Raw genomic sequence first — 27,553 nt, 5'->3', positions numbered from 1 at the left:
GTACAATGGTGTATTCACCGCAGATGTAGCAGAATACATCAGGCTTATTTCTGCAAGATCTTCTAGTGGAAGCCATTTCATTCACCAGTAATATAAAAAAAACCTCATTAATCATAAATTGACAAAAGTAAAATCTTCAGAACTCGTTTATTGCAAGAAATATGAAAGAATTTTGTATCATATGATGTGAAAATGCCCATAAATGTAAGCAAAAATGTTAAAAAGCCAATATGTAGCATAGTTCAGAAAGTTGACCTGATTGAGCAAAATTAATGTGATTTTTGGATTCAGCACACCAAAATTATCCTAAATCAGCTCAAAAAACTTAAATTTGTTGTTGACCAGTGTAATCAATGTGTAATATTTGGAAACCTTGGTTGCCTTGATGTCCTTGTACATCTAGTCTGCGTTTGGTCTCGACTACAGTTTATGATTGACAATCCTCTTTGAGATCACCTCACTGATTTTTTTAAATTAAAAAATAAAATTTGTCATTTAGGACAAAAAGGAGTTAAACAAGATATTTATGCCTTATGTTAAACGAAAACCTCCAGTGTTGAAGGAGACTCTTGGGATAAAAAGTCAAACAGACAAATGTAAACTTTTAAATTATCTTTTTATTCCGCTTACATGAAATCACACATTTCCCCCAAATAACAGTTATGCTAGGGTGTTCTGTATGAAAACTCCAGAGACATTAACAAAGCTACCCAGCCAGACAAAAACCTTCCTTACCACTCCAAGAATTACTTTTCACCAACATGCAGTTTTAGGCAAGTACTGAAAGAAAAAGGAGAATTAAAGACTAAACAAAAGAAATCTCGAATCTAAAAAGCAGTATAACTAAATAAGCACGTGGGATTTTCTTTTTACTGGTGTGCTCATACAAAACAGCAACAATAACAAGCTTGTGTGCTCTTTTGTTCTTCAAAGTCTACTATACCTCGTAATTCATACGCAGAAATACAAATGCAGGTCTCCCAAAAGATAAAATTAAAAAAAGAAAACAATGAGCAACTGAACAGTAAATGGAATGTAACCTCTCTGTTCCAACAAAACCTTGCCTTTTGTCTCCAGTTCTTCCCACCGACTCCTCCGCTGTCTTTACCCCTGCGGTCTTCCAAGTACAAAACAAACTATCAGCTGCTGTCTTCTCAGATGTGAGGAGAAAACTCCTGATTTTGTGAAACCACAGATGTATCGTCAAAAGATGGCGCTAATCAAGGAAAGGACCGGTAACAAGAATGTGGTAACAATGCAGTACAGCCGTTTTTTTTTTCCCTCTAAAACCAATGTAACCCATAATTCAGAAGTTAAGAACTTGTCCTTTTGTCCACCTCCTTAGCTCAATACTCCTAATGCTCACATGCTAAAGATGTCAGCAGAGAAGCGGCCGTCCCCAAACACGCTTTACCCTCAGCCTCGTGAAAACAGACCGACTGCCAACACCCGGTTCCAAACGCACCCTCCCTCCCCATCCCCTCTCCCCACAGTTACTACAAAAGAAGACATGGTAAACAGACGGGAATGAGATGAGTGTCGAGAAAACCCAATAGTATAAAGTTGGATGACGACAATGATGATGATAATGAGGTGGTCTCGGTGTTTATGATGATGATGAAGATGAGCTGGGATGATGGTAAGTAGACAGGGATGGACTACGGGGGTCTGGCTCATTCTCTCTGCTGCTCCTCTGCCTCCTCTCCATCACCCTGGGTATCGGAGGTCCACAACTGAAAGAGGAAGGTAAACAGAGGAGGTCATCAGTGATTCGGCCATATACATTTATTTCATATTATTTATCCTCATCTTTTCATTGTGTTTAAAAAAAAAAAAAACATCTGCTGTAAACTGTTCAGTTTGACATGATAGTACTATCAAAGTCGTTTCTGGGTCCAAACAGTGAAATGACAGGAGCTTGTTTCCTCATTTACTTTAACGTCTCTCTTTAATGAGGCACCAGTTTGGATTCAGAGGGGGTTACATTTATTATACTTGAATACAGTTATTACAATTTTCTGTATTTTTATTTTTAACCTGGAGCAGATCATGATTTTAAGGGTCATTAATATTGTTTGAGCTCAGAAGTGCACTGCTTATTGCATGCTCAGCTGTGTTTTTACTTGATTGTATTGGTTTATTTAACAGGGACGTTATATATTAATTCACATTGCTGTAATGCACCAGAGTTAACCTAATGACTATTTAACATCTGCAGTCCCTGGGCAGATGTTAAATTTTCACCCTAAAAAGGTAGCACAAGGTTATAAACATGCAGTTTTTAAAAATATATAATTTTAAAGTACCTAAACACAGATGAGTGTAAGACGAGTGTGCAATACAAAAATTTACTATTAAACTGAAATGTATTATCAGACACATTTATCATCCCTTGGACTGGACAACGCAGACTAAGGGTTAATGAACAAAACACCAAGTGTGAAAAACACCTCGTAAGAACCTTATTCTATATCAGAAGAATCCATTAAAGATGCAGTTCAACAAATGCAGTGGGAACTAATGAAAGTTAGCTCATGTGCAAATATGAGCTAGTGTAAAACTAAATTTTTTCTTCGATTACTATTTGTAACTTTCAGCTTCATCTACTTCCTTTCCTCTTTATCATCACATGTAAAGTAGTGCAATGAACTGGGTGTGTTTTTTGTTCTACTCAGGGACACAGTGCTGCAGCAGACTGAATACAGATGAATGACCAGAAGTGAACCCAGAAACAAGAAGTGACATTAGGTCTTAAACTACTGGATATTTTTGCTTTGCAACGGTTTTCACACTTCCACATGTCTTAGATGCAGACAGTTTTCTTTTTATACTGAGTCTTATTCTCATACTATAGTTTTAAAATTCTTCATGTTTCCATTTGGCATTTTATTTATGTGCATTATTGCTAATTTTGATATTTCTGACCGTGTTCACATATTAGGATGATATTTATTTTCCTGGTTCGCAAGGACAGCTCAAGCCCTTATTTATCTTATTTACAGGGTTTCTACAGGTTTCTAAAAGTTAAATTTAAGACTTTTTAAGACCTTTTTGAGACTTAAAACAAAATTTAATGTTCATTTTAAAGCTATACTGGCAAAAATTCGTGACTCCTAGAATTTAGGAAAATGTCTTCATTTACTCCAACGCCTTGAGTCATTTCTCACTGGGGGCTGCAAAATTAGTGATAATTGGCTCCTAATTTCAATATAAATTGTCGGGTTGGAATGGGTGGAACTGAGTCAACTGACGTTACTTTCTTTACAGTTTAGACATTTAACAGACACATCTAAACACAATACAGCCAACAAGTTTATGGCAACAGAACTTAAGACCTACCATATCACATTTAATATCTTTTAAAGACTTTAAGGTATTAAATGCAGATTTGTAAATTCAAGACTTTTAAGACTTTTTAAAACCCCACGGAAACCCTGTATTTATTTTCATTATTTTGAAAAACGGTCAAATACATGCATGTACCTTAATTTGGTGTACATATGATTCATAATGTTAAAAAAAAAAAAAAAAAAAAAAATTCACTGATGCACTGAATTTCCAGAAAACATGTATTATATATGTATTATAAATGCGTAAACATAAACATTATGATATGTAACATGTTCTAGATATAAAACTAACTTACTTATTAGGACTTTTTTGGATCATTTTGCACGTTGAGAACACTTTTTCCTCCCTTGAATCAACAATTCTTGATATTTCAGTGTACTTTTTTCTTATCCATTTTGATTTGTGCCATATTTTACACACCTTTGTCAAATTAAAAGATAATTTTAGATAAATTAAGTCAGAATCTGAAAAAATCTTAACGATGAACATATCATTTTTTGATTGTGTTTACTTTATTTCACCATTTACACATTTGTTGTTTGTCAGTTTAAAAGATAATTTTAAAGGTCAAGAAAGCCACTGTCTGGTAAAAATATAGTAAAGAAATATCTACTTTAGTGTCAACAGCTGAATGGACTGAATCTCTTGTTGCATGTGATACACATCACTATCACCAAACGGCTGCTGCATTGGCACATTTTACCTCAATCTTTAAGAGCGAAGTGAAAATAACTACAAGTCTGGTCATGTTGAGGCTGCAGAAACAACTTTAGACTCTGAACAGACCATACAGAAACAGCTACAATTACGTAACCCAACGCTGTAGTCTTTACGGATTTTCAGTCTGATAGTTCAGCAGTTTTACAATAAACTGAGATCTTCTCCACTTGTAAAATTATTATTATTACTCTTTCATTTATACAAACATATTTATATGAGTAATTCAGACAGGATAAAATGGCTCATCTCACACATCATTGATTAATAATTAAATTTTTTTCTGACATAAGACCCAATGGGGCAGAACCTCAGCTGTCTCTGGTCTGGCTTCAGTACCAAACATTTGACAGCATTTATAGAAAGCCATCAAACAAAACTTTTAGAATTTACACTACAGAATAGCAAAACCCAGTAGTAAACATGTAGAATATTCCTATTCATGTAGCTCCACTAAAAATGCTAGTTGGATGTTACGTAAATTATTCTTTGTGTAGAAAGTCTGGCTTCAGGACCAATTGGGTACAACTGCAAGACTTACTGTTAAGTTGTCTCTCAGTAGCTGCATGATGAGGGTACTGTCTTTGTAGGAGTCTTCACTGAGTGTGTCAAGTTCTGCAATGGCGTCGTCAAAAGCCTGTAGAAAACAAAACACATTTTAACAGGAAAGCAAATGGTTTAAGTAAGCCAGAGGACTGTTTGTGTATTTCACGTCACTTTGTGTATACTGGTTTTATTGCCCTCTGAGTGTGAACTGAACAGCTGTGACCAGTCATCACAGTAGAACTATGTGAAACAGTGAAATGTCCTCCGTGATGAAAACAGGTGTGAAGTGACATGTCCTTACGCCTTTGGCCAGTGTGCACGCTTGCTCAGGTGAGTTGAGGATCTCGTAGTAGAAAACTGAGAAATTGAGGGCGAGACCAAGACGGATTGGATGTGTGGGCGCCATTTCCTCTTTGCTTATGTCATAGGCTTCCTGGTAGGCTAACTTTGAATCGTTGGTGATGCCTAAAAGGAAAAACAAAGGTATTAGATATAGTACGTACACAGTGGTAACACTAATGGCAAGACAAAACCCTTGTTATAGTGGTGGAAAAAAGCTTCTGGACACTATGCATTTGTGATATACTGTATTAAGAATCACTCTTGAAAATCATTGAACTCTGCCCAGTATTGTTCCATTTTCCAAACACACATGCTCCCTTCTGCACATGCTCTGTTCTGTCCAGGTCAAAACAGGATATTGTAGCAATATAATGAAACTGTCAAGAATTTAGTTTTGTTATTTTTGCCTGGTTAAACAAAAAAGTCATTTGCGTTTTCTTGTGTCGATGCAGCCACAAAAAAGGACACAATTTTACATAAATATTTAATGATAATATTTGAGATTGTGAAAAATTTTAAGGACGCTGCTGCAGTCACGACAGTAATAAATTAAGACTGATTACTATATACTGTTGTGTTATTATCATTACCATAATTATTTGCCCTTCCTCTCTCTCTCTTTCATTCACTCTACACCCCTCTTTTTTCCCCCATCACCCCTAATCAGTCTATATTGTTTAGTTGCTCTTTTCATTACCTCCACCAAGGAGGTTATGTTTTTGCTAGGGTTTGTTTGTTTGTTTGTCTGTCCGTTAGTGTGCAACATTACTCAAAAAGTTATGGACAGATTTGGATGAAATTTTCAGGGTTTGTTGGAAATGGGATAAGGAAGAAATTATTAAATTTTGGTGGTGATCGGGGGTGGGGGGGCCCACGGGGGGGCCACTGATCAGCCTTGGTGGAGGTCTGCGCTCTCCAAGTGCTTCCAGTTTATCATGTTTTTCATTATAATATGATGCTGTCAGTTGTTTCATTATCCTTTGATTGTTTATTTACTTGATTTGTCTTTTGTTTATTTGTTGTTTTTTTTCCTTTCCACTATGTCTCAGTAACTGCATCCCTAATAATAATAAAAAAAAAAATTAAAGATGTCCATAAACATTTTTCCACTACTGTATTTGGTCAGAAACTGAAGAATTACCACATACAAAGCATGCTGAGGAGCATTACTTTTTCTTTTTCCCCACACACATTTAGAGAGGAGATTCTTTCTGCTGGAGTGAGCCGAGTGGCTCGAAGTCATTGTGAAGTGATTTTAGTGTGATGATTGTGTTTTTTCTTAATCCTCATTAGTAAAGTCAAACTTAACAGCTTCGTTCATCAGATACAGTACAGCCAGAAATGAAACAAAAGTTTTTCAAGACATCTGAATTAATCTGTAAATGCTTGACTAAGAAAAACCTCTAAATCTAAAGGTTGCTGCCGGGGAGTTTTTCTAATTCAATCCATTTATAGCAGTGAAAGTAAAAAATGACTCAGTACTCCTAAAATGGTTATGAAGCTTCTCCTGAAAGTTCTACTGTGCCATTTCCATCACCAAATTAACTTAAAGCATTATTATTATTCACAAATTATCACAAGCACACATCAAACCATAACCAGCTTTAAAAAGCGTGTAATGGCTTCGAGTACAGTAGCAGTAACCGCTGACTAATACCCAGCCACACCTCTCTGTGGCATTAACAAGGCCCTCTTATTTCAGTTTCAGCTGGGTGTGGAACACCAGAGACGAGCAGTGTGTTAGGAGACTGAATACACACATTCTACCTAAATAAACTCTGTCGGAACACAATGTGAAAACGCCAAGCTGTGCATATTTTCTTATAGGAGCTATTTTAGTGACAGACCAGGAAACTAGTCTTCAAAGTGAAGGGGAATTGTAAAGCAGAAGTAGTGGCTGATGCAAGAGGTCGGTAAAAAGGCACAGCAGATCACATTCTGAACTTCCAGATACTGACTCTTGTTATGCGTTAATAAAATATGTAAGGGGACCTGTAAGATCCAGTTTCATTCAATCACATTTTGGTTAAGAGTAATTAATTGGTGCAGATAGAGCATTTGACAGTCCATCAGTGTTGGCTGAAGGTGAGCTTTCAAACAGACGGAAAGAGAGAAATACTAAACTCTAAATGACCAAACTAAGACTCGCGTCATCTAAAAAGCCAAAAGTAAAATCCCTAAACTCAATATTGTTTTAGGACAGGGGTGTCAAACTCCTTTTACTTCAGGGGCCACATTCAGTCCAATGTGATCTCAAACTGGCCAGACTAGTAAAATAATAGTGAAAACAGTAAAATTACATTATGAAATTATTTACATCTATAAACTATCCTTTAAAAAAATGTGAATTACATGAAAAACCTGAAATTTCGTAAGAAAAATTTGTACAATATTATGTCTGACCTTATAATTTACACATTACAACTCACAGATCTACAAATACACCAACCATTCAGTAACAGGCAGAATACTATTAAATTTGCACTTAAGACATTTCATGTTGTTCACATTATTTGTGAAAGGATAGCTGGTAATTGTAAACATGTTCATGTAATTATGCTTTTTTTTAACACTAAAACAAAGAAAATGTTCGAGCTGTCGTCATTTATAGGTTATTATAATAGTAATTTACTGGTCTGATCCACTTGAGATCATATTTGATTTAATATCTTTAGTATACTATTTGCATTTCACAAATTCATCACCCAAATCAGATGGAACCCTTTGGCGGGCCGGATTTGGACCATGGGCCGTATATTTGACACCCCTGCTTCAAATACTCAGAGTCAAAGAGAGATGTATGAAAATCAGGCCCATTAAAGTCATCAGATACATTTTCTATATTTAGCAACTTTCAACATGTTCGATCAATTTAATCAAGAAGTTGATTCTGAAACAAATTAAAGAAGGTACTAGCATTAAAGTACATTTGCCCCACATTTCTTACTTCGGGTATTTTACTGTTGGAAGTGTCATGTTAAGTCAAATGGATCTGATAAGTAAAAGAAAACATGAAGACAGAGGACACAAAATGAGAAATATCTTACTTGTCTTGTCCTCTCCTGTGGCCACTTCAGCCAGGTAGCGGTAATAATCTCCCTTCATTTTCAAAAAGAAGACTTTACTCTCTGTATCTCCAGCCTTCTCAATCAGATATTTGTCCAAGAGTTTCTGAAAAAGAACAGATCAAGGCTTAGTACTGACGTTAAATTCAGTGTCAGCTGTAATAGATTTAGGGTTATGAGGGGTCGTATAAGACATAATTAATTCTGTGTCTCAAATTCATACATTTTCTTTTCACAAGAACACACATGCAGACATTTTCTTCTTACATAACTGGGTTCGAGTAGGTACAGGAAGTAAAATTTGAGAGTAAGTGTGAGAGAAAATGTGAGAGAAAATATAGAATGTGAGTTAAAATGTATGAATGTGAGAAAAATGTATGAATGAGAGAGGGACAGAATAAATTATCTTGCATGACTCCAAGCAGTATAGGACTGGGTATATATCTTGTACACTGGCAAAAAAATAAAGAAAGAAACTGATGTGTAACTGTACATTAAACCATACAATACAAAACTCCAGCCCGGGGGCTCATGATGACTGAAGAAATAAATTCACAATGAACAAATAGGACGTACAAATCTCTATTTTATGATTTAGTCATTTGTTTCACATGTTCAGTAGCAAACACTGAATAATTTTGCTGATTGTTATCAAGTAGACATTTTGAATGTCGTTAAAATTAACTGTTTAAAGCAACACTGTTTAACCTACACACATTCACACGTTAAGCAGAATTTCTCATTAGATTTAAATAGGGGGAATGAACTAGAGACGTGCTGGCTGATGTTACAGACACATTTACAAGGAGGTGGAGGAGCGTTTGGACTCAGCCCTGTTCATACGAGGAGCCTATGGATGGAAGATGGTGGGGGCGGAGGAGAAGGAAGAGCCGAGCTGCTAAACTCCTGGTAAGCTGTTGCTAAGGAAGTAGGTCACTCTCAGAGCCTGGCTAGGCTCTTCAAAAACAAGCATACACCACTTGGATTCCTTCCTGTTGCTAACCTGAATATTAGCAGGCAGAAAAAATATAGCCTGATTTCATAAGTAGCAAGACTGCACCTTATTTACCACAGAAGTGGAAATGTGTTTGTTTCTAGTTTATGACTAAGTGCTAGGAGACAAAGAGGATTAAACAACGCCTTTACAGAAACAGAGAAATATGAATTAAAGCTTCATTTTAACAGAGGTTTGATCTCTTAATGGCATCACTGTGGATTTTAATGTAGATTGCACATGGGCAATTTCATGTCGTGTTCTCTGACGGTCATTAAAAACATGTATGCCTTTTAGAGTTTAAAGAATTTCTAAGCGCATTAATGATGCCACATTAGAAAACCCCGCCATGACCTGTGTCTAAAGTCACTACACCCGATTTCTACAAATATGTGTTAGAACAGGATAAATTATAGCCTCGTCAATTGTTCACCTCTCATTGTTACTGTATAGGACTTTAATGAACAAAAAATGTGCAGTAGGTACAGCACAGAAATTATTTAGGTCACAAGCTGCATAGCTTCTGAAAAGAGTGCATATTTAGGGTAACACCATATGTCTACAGCAAGATATTAATATTTCAGACACAGAAACTGACATATATCCCTGTTTTAACAAATATTTAACAACTTCCCAGGTATAAAAGAACAAATAAGTCTGGTGCTACAGCCTGTATTTAAAAAACGTTTTTAGCCTGATGTGAGGTTATAGAAGAACCACTGGGTGCTAAATGTAGAACTGGGCCACTGGCAAGGGCATAGCTGAGAATCAAACTGCCTCCATACAGAAGGGGTAAATGAAACGCTGTATGTCACTAAAAATCCGTGTTTCATAAATAACTGAAATTGCAACAATGGAAAAAACAAGGAGGCAAACCCATGAAACAAAGAAAGAAAAGCTACTGTTATGTTTCATGGCTGCAAATTTCTGAATTACCACCAGGTTATGATGACTTAGCGCAGATTCCTGTTACAGGAAGAAAAAAGGTGGGTCATTCTTTTTCTGGAGATGTGCAGAGTTTTTCACAATGTCCCAAATGCTAATCTGTAGTGTAAATCAAAGCCACAAACAGAATCTATCTGCTTGTGGTCCATATGTAGCATCATGGAGAAGGTAAATGCAGTATTATCTCCAATAGGGCTAGGCATCACCACCAAATTCCTAAATAAAATAAATTTTCATTACCAAATCCCACTTTTATTTAATCTCTGCTTTGATTTGACTGCGAGTCGATTTCAGTTACAATACATACGGTCCTGGGAAATGAAAGGTTCTGAGAAGTAATAAATTATACAATATATTAACATTCACATTAATAACTGACCACAAAGAAGTTACATTAATATAATTTTTATTTAACAAAACCAACAAGTGCTAAGTGTTTTCTTTAGTGCAGAGGTTAAATTTCACTCAGCCACAGGAAAAGGCATGTAATAAAAAAAACCCCATTACAACACATTTATTTAGATTCAGATGAAACCAGAAAAAGTCATATTGGATTAGACATTAAGGTCAATTTCACTGTTTTTTTCCCCATTAATTTAGCCGCAACATCCAGAGACCACAGGAGGCAGACAACAAATCAAATGAACAGAAGACACAAGACCAAGGAGGATGGAGGGATTTCATCAATGGCCTGAACAAAAATTTATTTCAAAATTTTTAAGTTGTGGTTAACTGGTGTCTATGGCAATGCAGTGGATAACCATAGTGGGTCAAAAGAAGTGCCATGTTATTCTAAAAGATGATCTTAGTAACAGCATAAGATCTTGTGAAAACCACACGGAGGTGAGACCTGGTGTAGTTGTGGTTTCATCTGAAAGTGCAGTGAGATAAAATAAGACAACATGAAGAAGATGGGTGTTTGCTCCTTCCCCAGCTCTACAGTTGACCAATCACTGAGAAGGTTGGTGTGAATGCTGGAGTGGTGGTTTCACAAAGTTATAAGAACTGACATACAGCTGGAGAGCTGTGGGGGGAGGGAGAAACATGAAATGCTCCTGAGTGAAACTGCAAAAGATGTTGCCATTATCCTCATTTCTACAAGTCATGCTTAGTGCTCTATATATGGTAGCTTTCACTCCACTGGGCCCATTTGAAACAAGAATTAACGCTTGTCTTCAGATGGAGCAAAATGTCCCCAGCCTCTACCACGCCTCCCCTTCTGGACTTTTAGTCTCTCATTCTGTTCTGATAAAAGGCTTGGACCGAACTTAGTCTGTCAAACATTGTGTTGGTCTGCGTTGGTGGAGCTGTATCAACACTGAGATGAACAGAGAGATTGAGTAAAGTGACACCAAGAGGCATTTTTAACAGCAGCATAAGATAAAAACATCCAACATTGGATGCGTTACCCTACTCAAGGCCTTAATTTTACAACAAAAAAAAAACACACATTATTATTTACATTTAGGAAGTGTAGCCATAGACAACTTGTGTAACCATGACAAAAAAAAGTTCACACAAAGCTGTTTATTGCTTAACCAAACTACACAAGCATGAGCTAGTGGAAACACTGAATGCAGGCTGACAGATCGCCACAAAACTGCTCAACATGTCTGTCCTTGCCCTCCATGATTGCAGGTTTGTGCAACTCTGGGCAGGTCATCGCTTTCATGTCGAATGGTATTAAACAGTAGAATGCAGGGTGACTGCAAAGACCACAAGAGCCTTTTACATGCAAATGACCACTAGCTATATGACTAGATAGGGATATGCATAATGGGCGACACGGTACCATGCTGAGAAAACTTCAATCAGATCAAATTTCTGTGTTTTTTTTTTTTTTTTAACTGCAGTGCCCTGTGTTACCCACTCTGAAGCATTCTCCCGCAATCTCAAATGTATGAGAGCTCTGTGCATTTTAACGCACGGCTGGATTTGGTCTGAACGTAGCCTTAGGCTGTTGGGCCGAAGTGGACGTCAGCGGGTCAGTACACTGGGGGCTCAGCTGCTGTCATTATAGGATTAGGACTTTATGAGTCACCGGGCAGATAATGCAATGCATGAAAGACAAAGAATAACAGACCTACATATAGCTATGTAAATGTAGCCTACACAGTATGGTCATTAAAGATGTTTGAATATAACGAGCACAGCATTATATCTGTAAATCAGGGTCACTCTTTAACACTAGGGAAAATATATGTCTATTTTTAAGTGCAAGCTTTCAGCCCAGTGCAGTATATAGGTAATAATCAGCAGATTAATAGTAACATATTCTCTGAAGTGACTCTCTCTGCCATTTAATTTTGCCACTTGACTATTTTTATAGCTTGTCAGCATGCACAGGGTTGATCAAAGAAGAAAGTTCATTTAAGGTTAGAATGTATCATAGGGTTGGAACATAACTTAGACCAACCTAACAGGATTAGCAAAGTCAGTGAATCTGGCTACCTCATAATTTACATCTGATGAACCACTTATAGTTACTGTCTTAATCTTTAAGCAATATGATGCACTGTTTGGAATATTTTGTCTCCAACTGTAAAGAACAAATTGCGCTTCAGTGCTCACATTAAACACAGTTACTGACAAAGCTTGCATAGATGCAGGTTGTTCCTTTGTCCTGATCAGAGTTAGGTAACGTTTCCCAAAGTGTTATAGCGTTGGGGGTCACCAGGCTTGTCTACAGTAGTGTAAAGAATTTACATGTCTCATTCACTTTTTTATTTCCAACATTTGAATCAATCATGATGTATCTTAAAAATGCTTTTGGGCTGTTTTGGTTGCTGCCCATTGTCCAAATTCTATGTGGAAGACATGGGTAAGATTTTAATGGGAAAAAAACCCAAAACGTTCTCATTTTCACTCTGGTGCGCTTCTGTTCCTCCATAGCAGGAACAGCGTGCAACACTAGCTAAGAGATTTCTTGGATTTCTCCACTTATGCTACAAACCAAACACACCCAACCTTTAATTATTGAGATCATTTTAATATACAAAATGTTTGCTTTTTTCCAGTTCGCTCTATGGACTTGTGACTGACCCCCCCCCCCCCCCTTATCTTTTATGTACAAATTTAATAACTTTTACTGCCACTTCAATACCAATATTGGTAATGGAAGAAAAGAGAACAATTTATGTGGTCAAAAAACAACTACACTATGCTTTGATCAACAGTTCACTCAAGTCAAACTTTTGGAACTCATGCAAATAAAACGGCTCAACCAATTCTGAAACCAATTTTGTTAAATTAATTTACTACTTGTCACGACAGCAAACTAGCACTTCTTCATCTATTACCCCAGCATTCCCCGAGCACTGTTCTTTCATCCAAATATGGCCACAACTAGTTTAGTATACAATTGTTAATTGATTATCAGGTAGTCTTTTAGCTTGAAATGCCAATTCCCAGCCATATTTGAACCCAGCATGCTGCAGCTCAGAGTCACCATCTTGGCCTAGAAAGTCATGAGAAAGCCCCTAAAAATCACCTCTTAACAGATAGATGAAAGTAGATGTTACATGTGCTGTGTCTGAAAGGGATGAAACATCAGTCTTACCAGCACATCATCGCAGATTTCTCTCAGTTCTTTCTCAATGGTCTCCCGGTACGCTTTGGCCAAAACTTGCTTCCTGTCCTGACTCTTCTGCTCTATGCTGGAAACCACACGCCATGACGAGCGGCGGGCTCCCACCACATTCTTGTACGCCACTGACAGCAGGTTACGCTCTTCACTGGAAAGCTCAGGGTGTTCCTCAGTCAAAGCTTTCATCGAAGCAGCCATGTCATCGTAGCGCTCAGCCTGCTCAGAGAGCTTGGCCTTTTGCACCAGCTCCTCCCTCTGGGTTGAGTCCTTACTCATGACTGCACACTGGAGGAAGGAAAATGAAGAAAAACACAACAGATAGAGGTTAGTGAAGTGATGGGTATGAGGGCAGAATGTTTAATTAGATCAGGACTTATTTAGCGGGAGTAGCCACAGTGGGATAAGAAATGAAGACAAACATCAATTAGGAGCAGTTATAAGCCAAATGAATGTCAAAATAATCAGGAAATTATGTATTACCTTTGTTATTTAAATTAATATATGAATTGCTGAGATTTTACGTTCAACCGCATATCATTTCTATCCACACTATACAGTATTATATTGCTGGTGTAAAATGAGAGTTAATAAGCCAAGCCAAAAATTGCAAGATATCATCAGATATTGGTCAAAGGCAGTCTGCATGTAGACTTGAAATGAACACACACGCAAACACTGGGAATTCTAATGACTGGATCAATATCTTACATCCGTTTGAAACCTCAATACCGCTAGCGGGCTTTCACTAAATCAATCACTTTTTTCCATTCCAGAGTTCACTTTCTGTGGCATGTTCGAAAAATTGTTTTGGGATAACATTTTGCAGCCCATATTGAGCCGGATGACTAAATTAAGTGAAAAAAAAAAAGAAATAGATGTGACAGACACAACAGTTATGGTAATTTTACGGATTTGTACAGTTTTACTCTCCACAAATGCACATGTTTTTTTTAAAGACTGAGAACTTTTTTTTTTTTTTTAAGTGATTTGCTAAAAAAAAAAAAAAAATCACCACAATTTGTATCAGTAACAGCTAACATGTCCATTAACTAGAAGCTTGTCAGTTTGCCATGAATACTGTGAAGTGTCTGCATCTTCATTGATAAGACATCCAGAAAAATGTAAAATTTGCATTAGTAATTTGATGTCATGCCCCCACACAGTATGTAAAGATGGTCAATGCCATTACACCTCCACCTGCTACATAAAAGTGATGCTAAAATTCTGTGGTCCCAGAAACTTCCCTGTTGCCCCTGCAGAGCTGGAGATTGTGCAGTAGTGGCGTGGAGACATGAAGTCACCCATGAGTCTGTTCATCCTTCACATCAGACCCAATCTTGACAATTTCTCTTAACAGTAACAAATCACCTGATTTATACCATCAAATAACCCATTAAATCAGACTGATCAGAAATATGATGAACTCTAATGAGCATGATATTAACTCTCCTTAAAGAGACAGAAACCACCTTTGGGATATGTATTCATTTTTATCTGTTTATTTAGCATGTACCTTGGTTTGGCCTGAATACTAATGACTAACAATGACAGGCGGGGCTTGTGTCCTACACCGCATCCAGCCACCAGGGGGGGATAGACGTTTTAGGATTCACTTATAGTGCAACAATGGGTTATCAATCATGTAATACAAACTATGATGGAACAACTAAATTAGCTAGTCTTACATCTTGCCAAAACAGATTGGTATCAGAAGTCAATGATCTGATTCCAACATTACTAGCTTAATTTTTTCTAAAACCACCTGTTAATTCAAATATTTTAAAATGACGTGTTCAGATTGATTTTCACTGTTGCAGAATGATCTAAATTTTAGGGAAGATTTTCTTAAATTTTTAAAAAAATCAGATTTATGGGTGTCTCATTAAACTATAACTGCAAACTACCTCTTTGGCTAGACGGTGATTATTCATTTCCAGAGATGTTAAAGTTTTACAAAGACATTAAGCTTTGCTCATTTTCACGCTGTGACTCTTGATGCAAATAAAAGCAGCTGCAGATTGCTATCCATGGGTCTTGGGCAGGACAACTCGTGTCCTCTAGGGCAGAGAAATCCAGTCCCTGTTTCTCCCACACTCACCACACCCATCTCCGTACCTGTGGCTCGCCCTGCAAGCGGAAACTTACCACGTTTAATGGCTTTTCCGTCGCCTTTTAGCTGGCCGGGGCGAGTTTAATTTGCCTACATGTGCTAAAAAACACGACTGCTGACTGAAAAGACACGGTTCAGACGAAAAAACCAAATTTAGCGAGAGTAAAGAGACCGTATTAAGTCCTCGTGACCCGTTTCCAGAAATGACACAGACTACTTCTTGAAACGGAAGCAACCCGACTCAGCTTTTGAGAATGGGTTCAAGGAATATATACATTTATAAAAACTAATTCAAAGCTTGCGTTATGTCGAAGGAGCTCGACTGTGTTTAGAGGACACCGAGCATTTTTAAACGTGTTCATCTTTCTTTTACTGCCCATCTGTGGGCAGATGTGATAAGAATCACGCCTCACCTCGTCCTGTTAGTTGGGCTAATGCGCCGCTTAACAAGACAACGAAAATGCAGCCGTACAGAACCATGTCTCTGGTCTTTAACCCACATTAGAAAACGTGCCATTTATTAATACTATGACCATTATTTTAACCAGCAAATATTTTTTTTCAGTCGGTACCTTTATGTCTACAGAAAGAACACGCATTATTGCTACATTTGAGTATCATCTAGTCAACGTTAATAAAATTATAACCCAAGACGATAAATCTAACTACAGTTGAAGCCAGTGCCTTATAATATCAAATGGTGAACCTTCGACCTGACACGCCTTCCCCGTCTGGCAGCCCAATGTTCCATTTTGAAACCAGCCATTAGACACATCCCAAACTGTAGCTTAGCTAGCTATTGTTCTTTGGTCTGATAATTACCGCCGCTAAAACCAGACAGAAAAATCAGCTACGGACAAATGCGCTTCCGTCGCCTTTTGATTTTACGAAGCTATAAATACAGCGTAGCGATAAACTGTGCAGGTTTAACGGCGTTTTTTTTAAAGCTGTAACTCTTGTCATACCTGAGTTGTAGCAGAAAGCAGTGATGTCGACGTACAGCTGATTCTCTCCGCTCGTCAGTGAGTGCAGTCTATGGGGTTTCCCTCCAATCACACCAGTCCAAGGCACGGCCGGAGCGGGGGGGAGCTGACGTCAAACGTTACCCAGGCAACCCAGCGCGGGGCATTGTGGGACTGGTAGTTCATGTCCTTTACTCATGCTTTCCAAGTCTTAATGGGGTAAATGACAAGAACAGAGCTGGGTAGCATGTTTTCCTGAGAGCTATACTAACTTAGATAAAGCTTGGCAAAACGTAGTTCAACACTAAAGCAATTCATTGTGCTTTGTGTAATTTCAAAGCAAGTGGAGACTTTAAGTAGGGACTGAAATGGAGCTTTTTCCCTAAGCCATAAGAATCATGACCATGACATGATCATTGGGAACTTGTTACTGGTCCGTGCAAAAGCCTTGACAGATGAAGAGCGTGTGTGTGTGTGTGTGTGTGTGTGTGTGTGTGTGTGTGTGTATACTACCTCTGGATCAACACATATGACAAAATATAACATTCATTCATTTTCTGAACCCGCTTTATCCTCACTAGGGTCATGGGGGTCACTTGGAGCCTGTAAATCAACTGCTAATTGTTATTAGACTGTAATGAACAGTTTTCTTAATCAAAGTTTTTTTTTTTTTTTGCATATTATCTCCATGAAGTGAGTAATAACTAGTATTAGAGTATGTTAAAATGTCACAAAACATCAGATTATTCATTCATTCATTCATTTCTGAACCCGCTTTATCCTCACTAGAGTCAGGGGGGTTGCTTGAAGTCTATCCCAGCTACATAGGGGTGAAGGCGGGGTACACCCTGGACAAGTCACCAGTTCATCGCAGGGCTGAACATGTAGAGACAAACAATCACTCTCACATTCACACCTATGGGCGATTTAGATTAACCAATTAACCTATCACTGCATGTCTTTGGATGGTGGGAGGAAGCCAGAGTACCCGGAGAGAACCCACGCAGACACGGGGAGAACATGCGAACTCCACACAGAAAGGTCCCACCCCCTGTCGACTGGTGTTGGAATTGAACCCAGGACCTTCTTGCTGTGAGGCATGAGTGCTAACCACTGTACCACCGTGTTGCCCAAAACATAACACTATGGTTTTAATAATTTTTGGAGCTTGCAATGTTTGGTGACATTGAAGGCCACACTGAGGACAATATTTGGGTCTATCCGTACTAATCTGCATTACATTTTGGTGTCAGTAATATGTATTTTGTACATGTTACCACGTAATGGGGACACCAAAATGTAATGCAGATTAGTACGGATAGACCCATTTAGCCCTAGTGCAGGTAAGATGAATCAAAATTCATCCCGCTCCTTTTCAAATGTTTTCCTTTCTTTTTATACAAATCTTTTTGTGATTTGGTTTTAATGTTATATTTGAAACAAACAAACAAAAATAGTGTCGTGAATGGTTGCATCTCTTTTTATCCTTTGCCATGTATTATATTTGTGTCATGTTACTACATTAGAACTGATCCGGATACAAATTTATTGAAATAATATCTTTAAAGAATAGTACAGGTGTTTTCCATTATTTTATTGCCATGTGTTATTTGCAAACTGCAAATAACACATGGCAATAAAACATCAATCCTGTCATGCATAGTGGTCACTACAGTGGACAGCTATTCAAAACTGTTCTCCTATACATTCATGGATTTTGTTGTTTTAGTTCCATATCAGCCAACACAGTGGACACTTATGCATCATCCCATACACTGACATTCATACCGTTACTGTAACTTTCCCGTTCTTGATAAACCTGATCTGCAGTAACATGTTTGAGTATAAATCAGTTGCTAATTGTTATTAGACTGTGATTAACAGGGTTTTTTTAAACAATTTTTTTTTTTTTTGCATGTTATCTTGGTGTGAAATAACTAGTATTATAGTATGTTAAAAATGTGAGAAAACATCAGATTAGCAGCATTAAAAAATATATTTCATAATTTTTACACAGTTTGTCAGTAAATGCATGTTTCTTTGCTTCAAAAATGAAACGTATGGTGTCCAGCTGTGTGGACATTTTTGTAACCATGAAAAATAGGTTCATATAAAAATATCAATCACATTGTTTTTTTCATGCCTAAAACGAAATAAAAACACTCAGGGGAAAAAAAAACTTAAGGTTCTCATAATTTATGCATGAAAGGGTTAAAGCTTATGTACTAAATTACCAAGTCTAAGAGGCACCTTTTACATGTGTTTTATACCTAATGTGGATGCAAAGTCATATCCTTCACTTCAGTAAAAAATATTACAATAAATACTCTGTTACAAGTAAAAGTCATGCAGTAAAAACACAATTTGGGTAAAAGTAGGAAATGCGGTTAAAACAATTATTGAAATACAGTGAAGTATCAGTGTGTAGGAGTCATGTTACTGTGGGAGCTGATGGGGGTGGAGCCGGATGAGACCACCGAAACCAAAACCAAGTCCTGAGTGGGATCAGAGTGACTCAGACAATATGACGACTGTGAAGGGCTGAGCCTGAGACTACATACACACCAAGGGCATGATGGGAGGCAGATTTTTCAGATATTACACAGATTATGATAAGGCCAAATTGATTAATTTTCTTAAAAGAGCGCTGACTCACCAAATTCATTAACCCTTAAAGACCTAGAATTATTGTAGCGCCTTCCAAATAAATTTTTCCCCACCTATACTATGTGATTTATATTTTTCATAATAATTATCCTCTGAATTTAGTATTTTCAGTGAAAATCAGTTATTTTCCTACATTTAATTAAATTCAAATGGTATTATACTAAAACAGAGGAAACTGAAGAAAAAGTTTTAGCTCAAATGTTTATATGTATTGATAGGATTAATGATTCGGAAGTTATTCAGCATTTTATATCAGGAGATGCTTTTGGTCACAAACAGCTGTTTAGGTCTTAGATTAAACTCCTGAAGGGGATGGAGTTTTGTTTTTCTTTTGAGATTGCAAAGTGAAGCTGAATCAGTAGATGGAGACACTTTTTATGGTCAGATAATATTTTTTACTGAAAACTTTTTGAACTTTTTCCCCAGTTTTCTCCATTTTGAGAGAAAAAGAAATGTTAGTGTCTGACGTGGTGATGTAAACAGAAAAAACAGACAATGCAGAGGCAATTTAGAAATATCCCTGCAGCGGTGGTCTTGAAATAGAATCCTGAGACCGATGTTGAATACTACACCATTAGTTTGACACTGATAGCGTAACATTTACTGAAAAGTTTAGAGGGGAAAAATAATGTGGTGCAGCTCATAGACATCTGAAGTATTAACATGCTTTTTCTATGACATTGCAAGCTAAAACAGTTTAGAACCTTTGACTTAACTTTTAATTAAGTGAGTGAATAGCATTAACTTCATTAATATTGTGAAATATGTCTATGGTCTATAAAGTTGCATTAAAAGGAAACAGTCAATTAAAAGTAACTAAAATTTATTTATTTATAATTTTTTTTTTTTTTTTTTTTACTTATTCTTCTGCTAACAGTGTGATATTTCTCTTACAATATGAGTTATGGTGGAATAATTAATTTGCATCTATCACAGTGATTTTAGTATTTTCCGGACATGCTGATGGAATTACAAACTAGAACACAGGACACTGGGCCTCAGTATATCTTGCCTAATAAAAACTCCTATTTCTGCATTCTGGTTGGTTTCCAAAGGGAGAGAGTGAAGCTATTTTTGCCTCATCACATGTTTTCCCCTTGGGCCAAGATTTGAAGCTTGTAACCTATTTAAGGCCAGATCAGATAATATCAGCTGTAGAAGAAATATACAGACACAGGAAGATTTCTCTGTCTTGTAAAAGTGCGGTTCAGGAAGGGGGTGTAGGGCTGAACAGGACTTCAAATAAAGGCAAAAAGTATAGGCTTACAGGGAGCCAAAAGGTGTGTAACCGGTTTGGTGAGTTGGAGCTGCGTTTATCATCCTCATCTTCAGAGACAGGAACACACAAGTACACACTCACATAAAACTCACAGCTCAGATCAGAAATGTGCGTACAACTGAGGCTAAAAGCGGCCAAACTTAGCCATTGACGCTTCTGAACATTTCATTCCAGTGCATATTTCTCCTGTTGCCTCAGTGAGTTCATCTACTCTGTTCTGATTATGGGAAATTTCAGCTTTTATTTATTTTGTCTGTTCTCATTGGGTCAAACATCCACACACTTTGTCTTTTATCCTCCAGGAATTGCAGGCAGGACTTAAAAAATGTATATCAAGTGTTATTATTGGAAATGAATTGGAAATGAATCACTTCAGATCTTGTGTACTTTTGCTTATCATAAAAATTAGCCATGAAATTTAAAAATAGAAAAGTCAAACCAATTTCCACAAGGTTTCATTGTTTAAAGACTTGGTGTACTGGGTGCATGTAAATCAGGGGTGTGAAACACGCGGCCTGTGGGCCAAAACCGGCCCATCAAGGGGTCCAATCCAGCCCACAGAAGGAATTTGTGAAATGCAAAAATTACACTGAAGATATTAACCCTTTAACCCCTGAGATGTTATTTCAATGAAACGAGCTGCTGTGATTTTGTGTCTGTTTCAGTGTCATAAAAGCTGCTGTGAATATGTGCTTGTGTTCCTTTTCTTCACTGGTTTTTCGTTTGTGTGTGTTTTTTTGTCAAAACAGGGTTGAATGACAGAAAAAGACAAAGAGAGGAATTGAAGTTTGAAGGTTGAAGGTTGAAGGTTTTTACTGAATAAGGCACTCAGAATGTACATCAATAAGAGATTTAGAATGTTCAGCATGATCTGTGAACTGGAACACACTGAACAAGGATTTGAATTTGGGTGCGATAGTTTTAGTTTTGGAGCTCCTTTAGTCTAAATCAGTGCAGCTGCTTTTGGCCACCTGGTTGAACTCCAAAAAGCATTTACACAGTCAAAACTTGGTAAAAACTAGATTAAACTAGAATTGCACTCGGAGAGCGCAGACCTCCGCTAAGTCAGATCAGTCGGCGTGCCCCCCCCCACCCCCATTCACCACAGAAAATGTAGTCATTTGTTCCTTGTGCCAGTATCCTTGTGCCAAATTGCCAAATTGCATAAAAATCCTTCCATTGGTAAAAATAAAGCAAAATCACAACAACAGTAAAAACAAAAAATGACAAGAGAAACAATTTAAAAAAGCCTGCCTATTGTTATAGTGAGTCAGTCTTACTCAATACTATATGTTTTGCCCCCCATTCCACAGGTGGTGGGGGGTGCACTGAGCATGCTCAGATGTCTATGGAAAGAACAAGGTCTATTCTATCAGCACATTTAGAAATGTTTCCTATTGAGCAAACAGTTGAATTTTTATGAATATTTAGATAAATCATACAAACAGAACGCTCACCACAGACACATCAGGGGTTAAAGGGTCAACAGCCAAGAAATTCAAAATTATTTGAGTTCAGGGGCCACATACACACCAATTTGATTTCAAGTGGCTCAGACCAGTAAAAAAAAAAAACTATCATAACTAGAAGCACTGGGAGAGCGCAGACCTCCACCAAGGCAGATCAGTGCCCCGGATTTGGATGAAAATTTCAGGAAATGTTGATACTGGCACAAGGAACAAATGATTAAATTTTGGTGGTGATCCGGGGGGGGGCCCACTGATCGGCCTTGGCGGAGTTCTGTGCTGTCTTTTCTAGAAAAGCACTCATAGAGCGCAGAACTCCGCCAAGGCCGATCAGTGGGCCCCCCCCGGATCACCACCAAAATGTAATCATTTGTTCCTTGTGCCAGTATCAACATTTCCTGAAATTTTCATCCAAATCCGTCCATAACTTTTTGAGTTCTGCACACAAACAGACAGACAGACAAACAAACCAACACCAACAAAAACAAAACCTCCTTGGTGGAGGTAATGACCAGACCTACAGTATAAACAATGACCGCTCCCAATTTTTCTCAATAAAAAATGAATAACCTGAACAAATATGAACAACATAAAATGTCTTAAGACAGATAAATGCAATTTTAATCATATTCTACCTGGTATTAAATGTTTTGTGTCTTGGTACACAATAGCGTTACATCATACCAAAAGTTCTCTCATGACACTTTACATATAGAGCTGATCTAAACCAGACTCTTGACCCAATTTATAGAAACCCAACAGAATCCTCTAAGAATAAACACTTGGTGACACCAGTGAGGAAAAAAACTTCAATTTTTCAGGCAGAAACCTGGAGCAGACCCCAACTCTTGGAGAACGGACGTCTGCCTTGACCAGTTGGGGTTAAAGAGAGAGAGGATTAAAGGAAGAGAGAGAGAGAGAGAGAGAGAGAGAGAGAGAGAGAGAGTGACTGGGGGAAGGGGAAAACGGGGGAGACACATGGATGCACAGCAAACTGCACAACTGTTAAAAACTAAAACAAATGGTGCCACTAACTCAAACAAATGTCCGTAATACTGCTACTCCAAATACAAGTATTAACAGTGGATAAACTCCTACTGCAGCTGTTAAAGGAGTGATATTAAGGTTTGTTTGTTTTTTTTTTTTTAATGAAATTATGCATCTTAAAACATTTCCCTGTGGTCTACATAAACTGTAAATGCTCTGCTTGGGTCTGAATTCTTCATTAATTGAACTTCACAGGTCCATCTTCAACCCTATTTCTGAGTAATGACACCAGAAAGGTATTTTTGAGTGCTGGCCCTTTAAATACAAATGAGCCACTTCACACCCCACCCCCTCCAGGTTGTTGACTGTGCTGCTATGTCCCATTCAACCAACAACTGAACATTTTAGGTAACTGGCTCAAAATTTGGACATATTTTCAGTATGGACTATAACCGCTGCTGCTAATAAACAATTATGTCGTACTCTGAGAAATGTTCGTCAGAAGTCTTGACCTTGTATGTGCAAATGTTGTGACGTAACTAGTTATAGATGTAACAAATTAAGCAGGAATTAAAACAGGTTGTAGAAATCCACTCGATTTTTGCCAACATGAATATAAAGATAGCTTTGCAGCACCTGGAGGGTTCAAATTCAAACTGTATGAACTATTAGGGTCCAAATACACAAATAAATGAAGCAAAGACTAATAAAAGTGGGTTTAGACAAATATGACCCCTTTAACATGAATAATAGAAACCACCACCATCCATGTAACTATATAATAAACACTATCACGACTGTATGGATAAATGAGTGATGAGTTTGACACCCTTTATGAACCCCTAAACCCTATTTGACCCTATGAGAATCTCATCAAACAAATTAAAGCTAGAATTCAAAATTCTTACATCATCAGTGTATGTAAACCTGTGTCCCCTGTTCTGAGATTCCTCAGCTTTAACCCTTTCATGCACTAATTGTGAGAACCTTAGCCAAGATTTTTTTCTTCGGTGTTTTTATTCCTCCTTAGGCATGAAAAAAACAATGCGATCGAGTTTTTTTTTTCTAAGGAGTTCCAAAAATATCCATGCATTTAATTTTTGAAGTAAAGAAACATGTGTTTCAAACCTAATATCAGAAAATGATTTGAAAACAATGAAATAAAAACATTTTTAAGGCTGCTAATCTGATGTCTTCTGACATTTTAACATATTCTAATGTTAGTAACTACTCACTTCATGGAGATAATATGCAAAAAAACAAACAAACCTTCTTGTCTAACAAATAACAATTGATTTACACTAAAAAATGTTACTGCAGATCAGGCTTACAAGAACAGCAAAGTTACAGTAATAGTCTGAATGTCAGGGTATGAGATGGTGCATAAGTGTCCACTGTGTCCAGCCCTTTGAGATAACCTTGTTGTGATATTGGGCTATACAAATAAAATTGAATTGAAAAATTGAATTGAATTGTGTTGGCTGATATGGAACTAAAACAACAAAACCCATTAACATACAAGAAAACAGCTGGAGAAGAACTGTCCACTGTAGTGACCTATCCATGAAAGGGTTAAAACACCAGCAATAAACCATGAAAAATATCTAATATCTATAAGTCAGTCATCACTTTGAAATCATGTCTTTCTGCAGCTCTTCCACTGATCACTGGTGTGAATGTAAAGCTCCGCTCCGTCTTCACTGTCAGGTCTCATGCGCTGATCCAGCTCTGATAGGTGAGGAGGTTTTACACACCCACTATAAGTCATTTCAATGACAACCTGACGCCGCCAACAGCCTCAGGCCTGAACAGATGTACAGTTCAATCATTTACTGTACTCTAACTGACATTAAGACCCTAAATCGACTGTTTGGCCCACGTTTAATATGTCCATGTACAGTATGTATGAACAGTATATAAGATTAAACACGTACAGGTGTACTTACGTTACTTATAGGTGTTTATAGGTGTATGTCTTGATACAGTTTTATCATTGTGTATTTTTTAGCTGCGGTCAAAGTAATGGTATAATAATAAAGTCCACCAGTTAATTCCAAACAGGCCACACTTCAAATTTGTACTCATCTCCATGTTTCTGTTGGTATTGTGTAAATGTGTGTATTGATACTCTACAACAGTGGTGTCAAACATAAGGCCTGCGGGCCAAAACAGGGCAGCCAAAGGGTCCAATCCTGTCCATGGGATGAATATGTGAAATGAGACTAACGATATTAACAATCAACGGTGTCAAAATCGTTTTAGGCCCGGTTCACATGACAAGGCTCTCGGGTGAAAATGACAAAATATTTTATCAGATGTGCCTTTCATTTAGACAGGAACAACGTTTTTGGGGGTTGAAAACGCAAAAAAGTGAAACCGCCTTCCAGAGTGGAAATCTTAAAAACGCTCCACTCTCACGTCACTGTCTAAAGGGTTGAAAACACAAAACTGCGTTTTATGGTTGCATAGAGTTTACATCACAGGCGCACGCCAATACAGGAAAACAACATGTCGGATTATTTCCCTGCCCTAGCCGTTCTAATTTACAACCAAGAGTCGTTTCAGCAATTGCCATGAAACACAATGTTCTGTTTCCTGTTTTGTGATTGTTTTTCTCACCAGGAAAGAACGGGAAGAGAAGTAGAAAGGTTCTACGCGGGCCTTGGTCTTGCTGGTGATGTCACCTAGCCACCTGGTGTGCATACTACATCAATGAATAGGAAATTTCACACACTTTTGTTCGTTTGCATGCAGACCCCCCCCTCCCAAAACAGATGTCTAAATGTGGAATTAAAAGTGAGAACGCAGCGCCACTTTTGCATTTTCGGTTCAGGTCGTTACCGTCTAAACGTAGCCTTAGTTCAGGGGCCACATACACACCAATATGATCCCACGTGGGTTGGACCAGTAAAATGGTATCATAATAACCTATAAATTTGATTAGATTAGACTTTATTGATCCCACAATGGGGAAATTCCATGGTCAAGGCAGCAACAGAATAAAGGGCAAGAAAATATGTGCACACATAAAGATAGTGCAAAAGACAAATACATTAAATAAAAAAAAAATAATGACACTCTAAATTTGTCTCTGTTTTAGTGTAAAAAGTAAAATTACATGAAGATGTATAAGAACAGGAAATGTCTTCAACCCACAAACACCCAAACATCCACTGGAGACGTAAACCATCTACTGATCTAAACTGTTTAATACCTGTTGATCCATTAATCCTATCAATCCATGTAAATAACTGATGTAAAATGCAGTTTGTCATCTTTTCATGGTCATCAGATATGACCCATTTGAATGTTCAGAGGCTCTGTAGTTGCCGTGGAAACACCGTCATCTTCTACAACATTGATGCACAGTAAAATCCATGGAGTTGGATCAATGACGGTGGATGGAGACACTGGGTTTATGTTCAGTAAATGACTGATTTTATTAAAAAATATACTTTTTCTTCAGTTTTCTCTGTTTTTGATAGAACAACCCTCAACTTTAATCTGAGTTTTAATGAACATCTACAAGATCAGTGAATTACATATAGGAAAATACATGATTTACACTTAAAAATGCAAAATACAGAAAATAATAACAGAGTAAATGGTGATAAATCATTGACGAAAGGTTAAAAATAGAGGACAAATTCATTTAGAACTGCCACAAAAGTAACACTGGGTCTTTATGGGTGAAGAGAAGTTCAATTTTAACAATATTCTGCCTGTCACTAAATGTTTTGTGTCTTTGTAGATCTGGTAATCTGTAAAATCTGTAACTTGTAATGTACATGTGTAAATGTTAACATATGAGGCGTAATGTTGTAAATAAGACGTTTCAGGTTGTTATGTGGTTGTTCAGGTTATTCACATTTTTAACCCTTTCATGCATAGTGGTCACTACAGTGGACAGTTACTCTACAGTTTGACTCTTGTATATTCATGGATTTTGTTGTTTTAGTTCCATATCAACCAACACAGTGGACACTTATGCATCATCTCATAAACTGCAATTCATACCATTATTGTAACTTTGCTGCTCTTGATTGGTTCTTGAATAGAAATCAGCTGTTAATATTTATTTTTTGCATATTATCTCCATGAAGTGAGAAATAACTAGTATTAGAATATGTTAAAATGTGAGAAAACATCAGATTAGCTGCATTAAACATGGTTTCATTTCACTGTTTTCATATCACTTTATGATATTGGGTTTTAAATACATGTTTCATTGCTTCAAGAACAAAATTCATGGTGTAGCTGAGTGGACATTTTTGGAACTCCATGAAAAACAGGTTGATTAAAAAAAAAAAAAAAAAATTCAATCACATTATTTTTTTTTTCATGCCTAAAGAGGAATAAAAACACACAGGAAAAAAAATCTTGATTAAGGTACTCATAATTCAAGCATGAAAGGGTTAAAGGGTAGTTTGTAGATGAAAATACTGTCACACCACTTTCACTCTAAAACAAGCAGAAAAGTTTGGAGTTGACATTATTTATAGATTACTGTTACTATTTCACTGGTCCGACCCAGTT

At 37.3% G+C, this 27,553-nt stretch overlaps 1 protein-coding gene across 1 annotated transcript; it reads right to left on the bottom strand.

The window, feature by feature from the left end:
• Nucleotides 1-599: 599 nt before the first annotated feature.
• LOC115435356 (14-3-3 protein zeta-like) lies at nt 600-16,747 on the bottom strand. Its single transcript, XM_030157707.1, has 6 exons — nt 16,622-16,747; nt 13,520-13,831; nt 8,004-8,127; nt 4,916-5,079; nt 4,610-4,705; nt 600-1,733 (listed from the first exon to the last, which is right to left on the bottom strand). Exons 2-6 carry the CDS (start codon nt 13,820-13,822, stop codon nt 1,674-1,676), a joined length of 747 nt encoding a protein of 248 aa, XP_030013567.1. The 5' UTR covers nt 13,823-13,831; nt 16,622-16,747; the 3' UTR covers nt 600-1,673.
• Nucleotides 16,748-27,553: the final 10,806 nt, after the last annotated feature.

Source organism: Sphaeramia orbicularis, chromosome 16 (assembly GCF_902148855.1).
Source record: "Sphaeramia orbicularis chromosome 16, fSphaOr1.1, whole genome shotgun sequence".
In the NCBI taxonomy this organism is placed as follows: Eukaryota; Metazoa; Chordata; class Actinopteri; order Kurtiformes; family Apogonidae; genus Sphaeramia; species Sphaeramia orbicularis.
Note: the sequence above shows the minus strand (reverse complement) of the source record. Positions and strands in the feature narration are given on the sequence as shown.

Bases quoted from the DNA above. Each gene is read 5' to 3' on its own strand.
- LOC115435356 (XM_030157707.1), bottom strand. From the start codon at position 13,822: ATGAGTAAGGACTCAACCCAGAGGGAGGAGCTGGTGCAAAAGGCCAAG. The intron at 8,128-13,519 runs GTAAGACTGATG...GTTCTTTTTCAG, and splicing joins AAATCTGCGATGATGTGCTG to AAACTCTTGGACAAATATCT. The intron at 5,080-8,003 runs GTAAGATATTTC...TTTTCCTTTTAG, and splicing joins CACAGGAGAGGACAAGACAA to GCATCACCAACGATTCAAAG.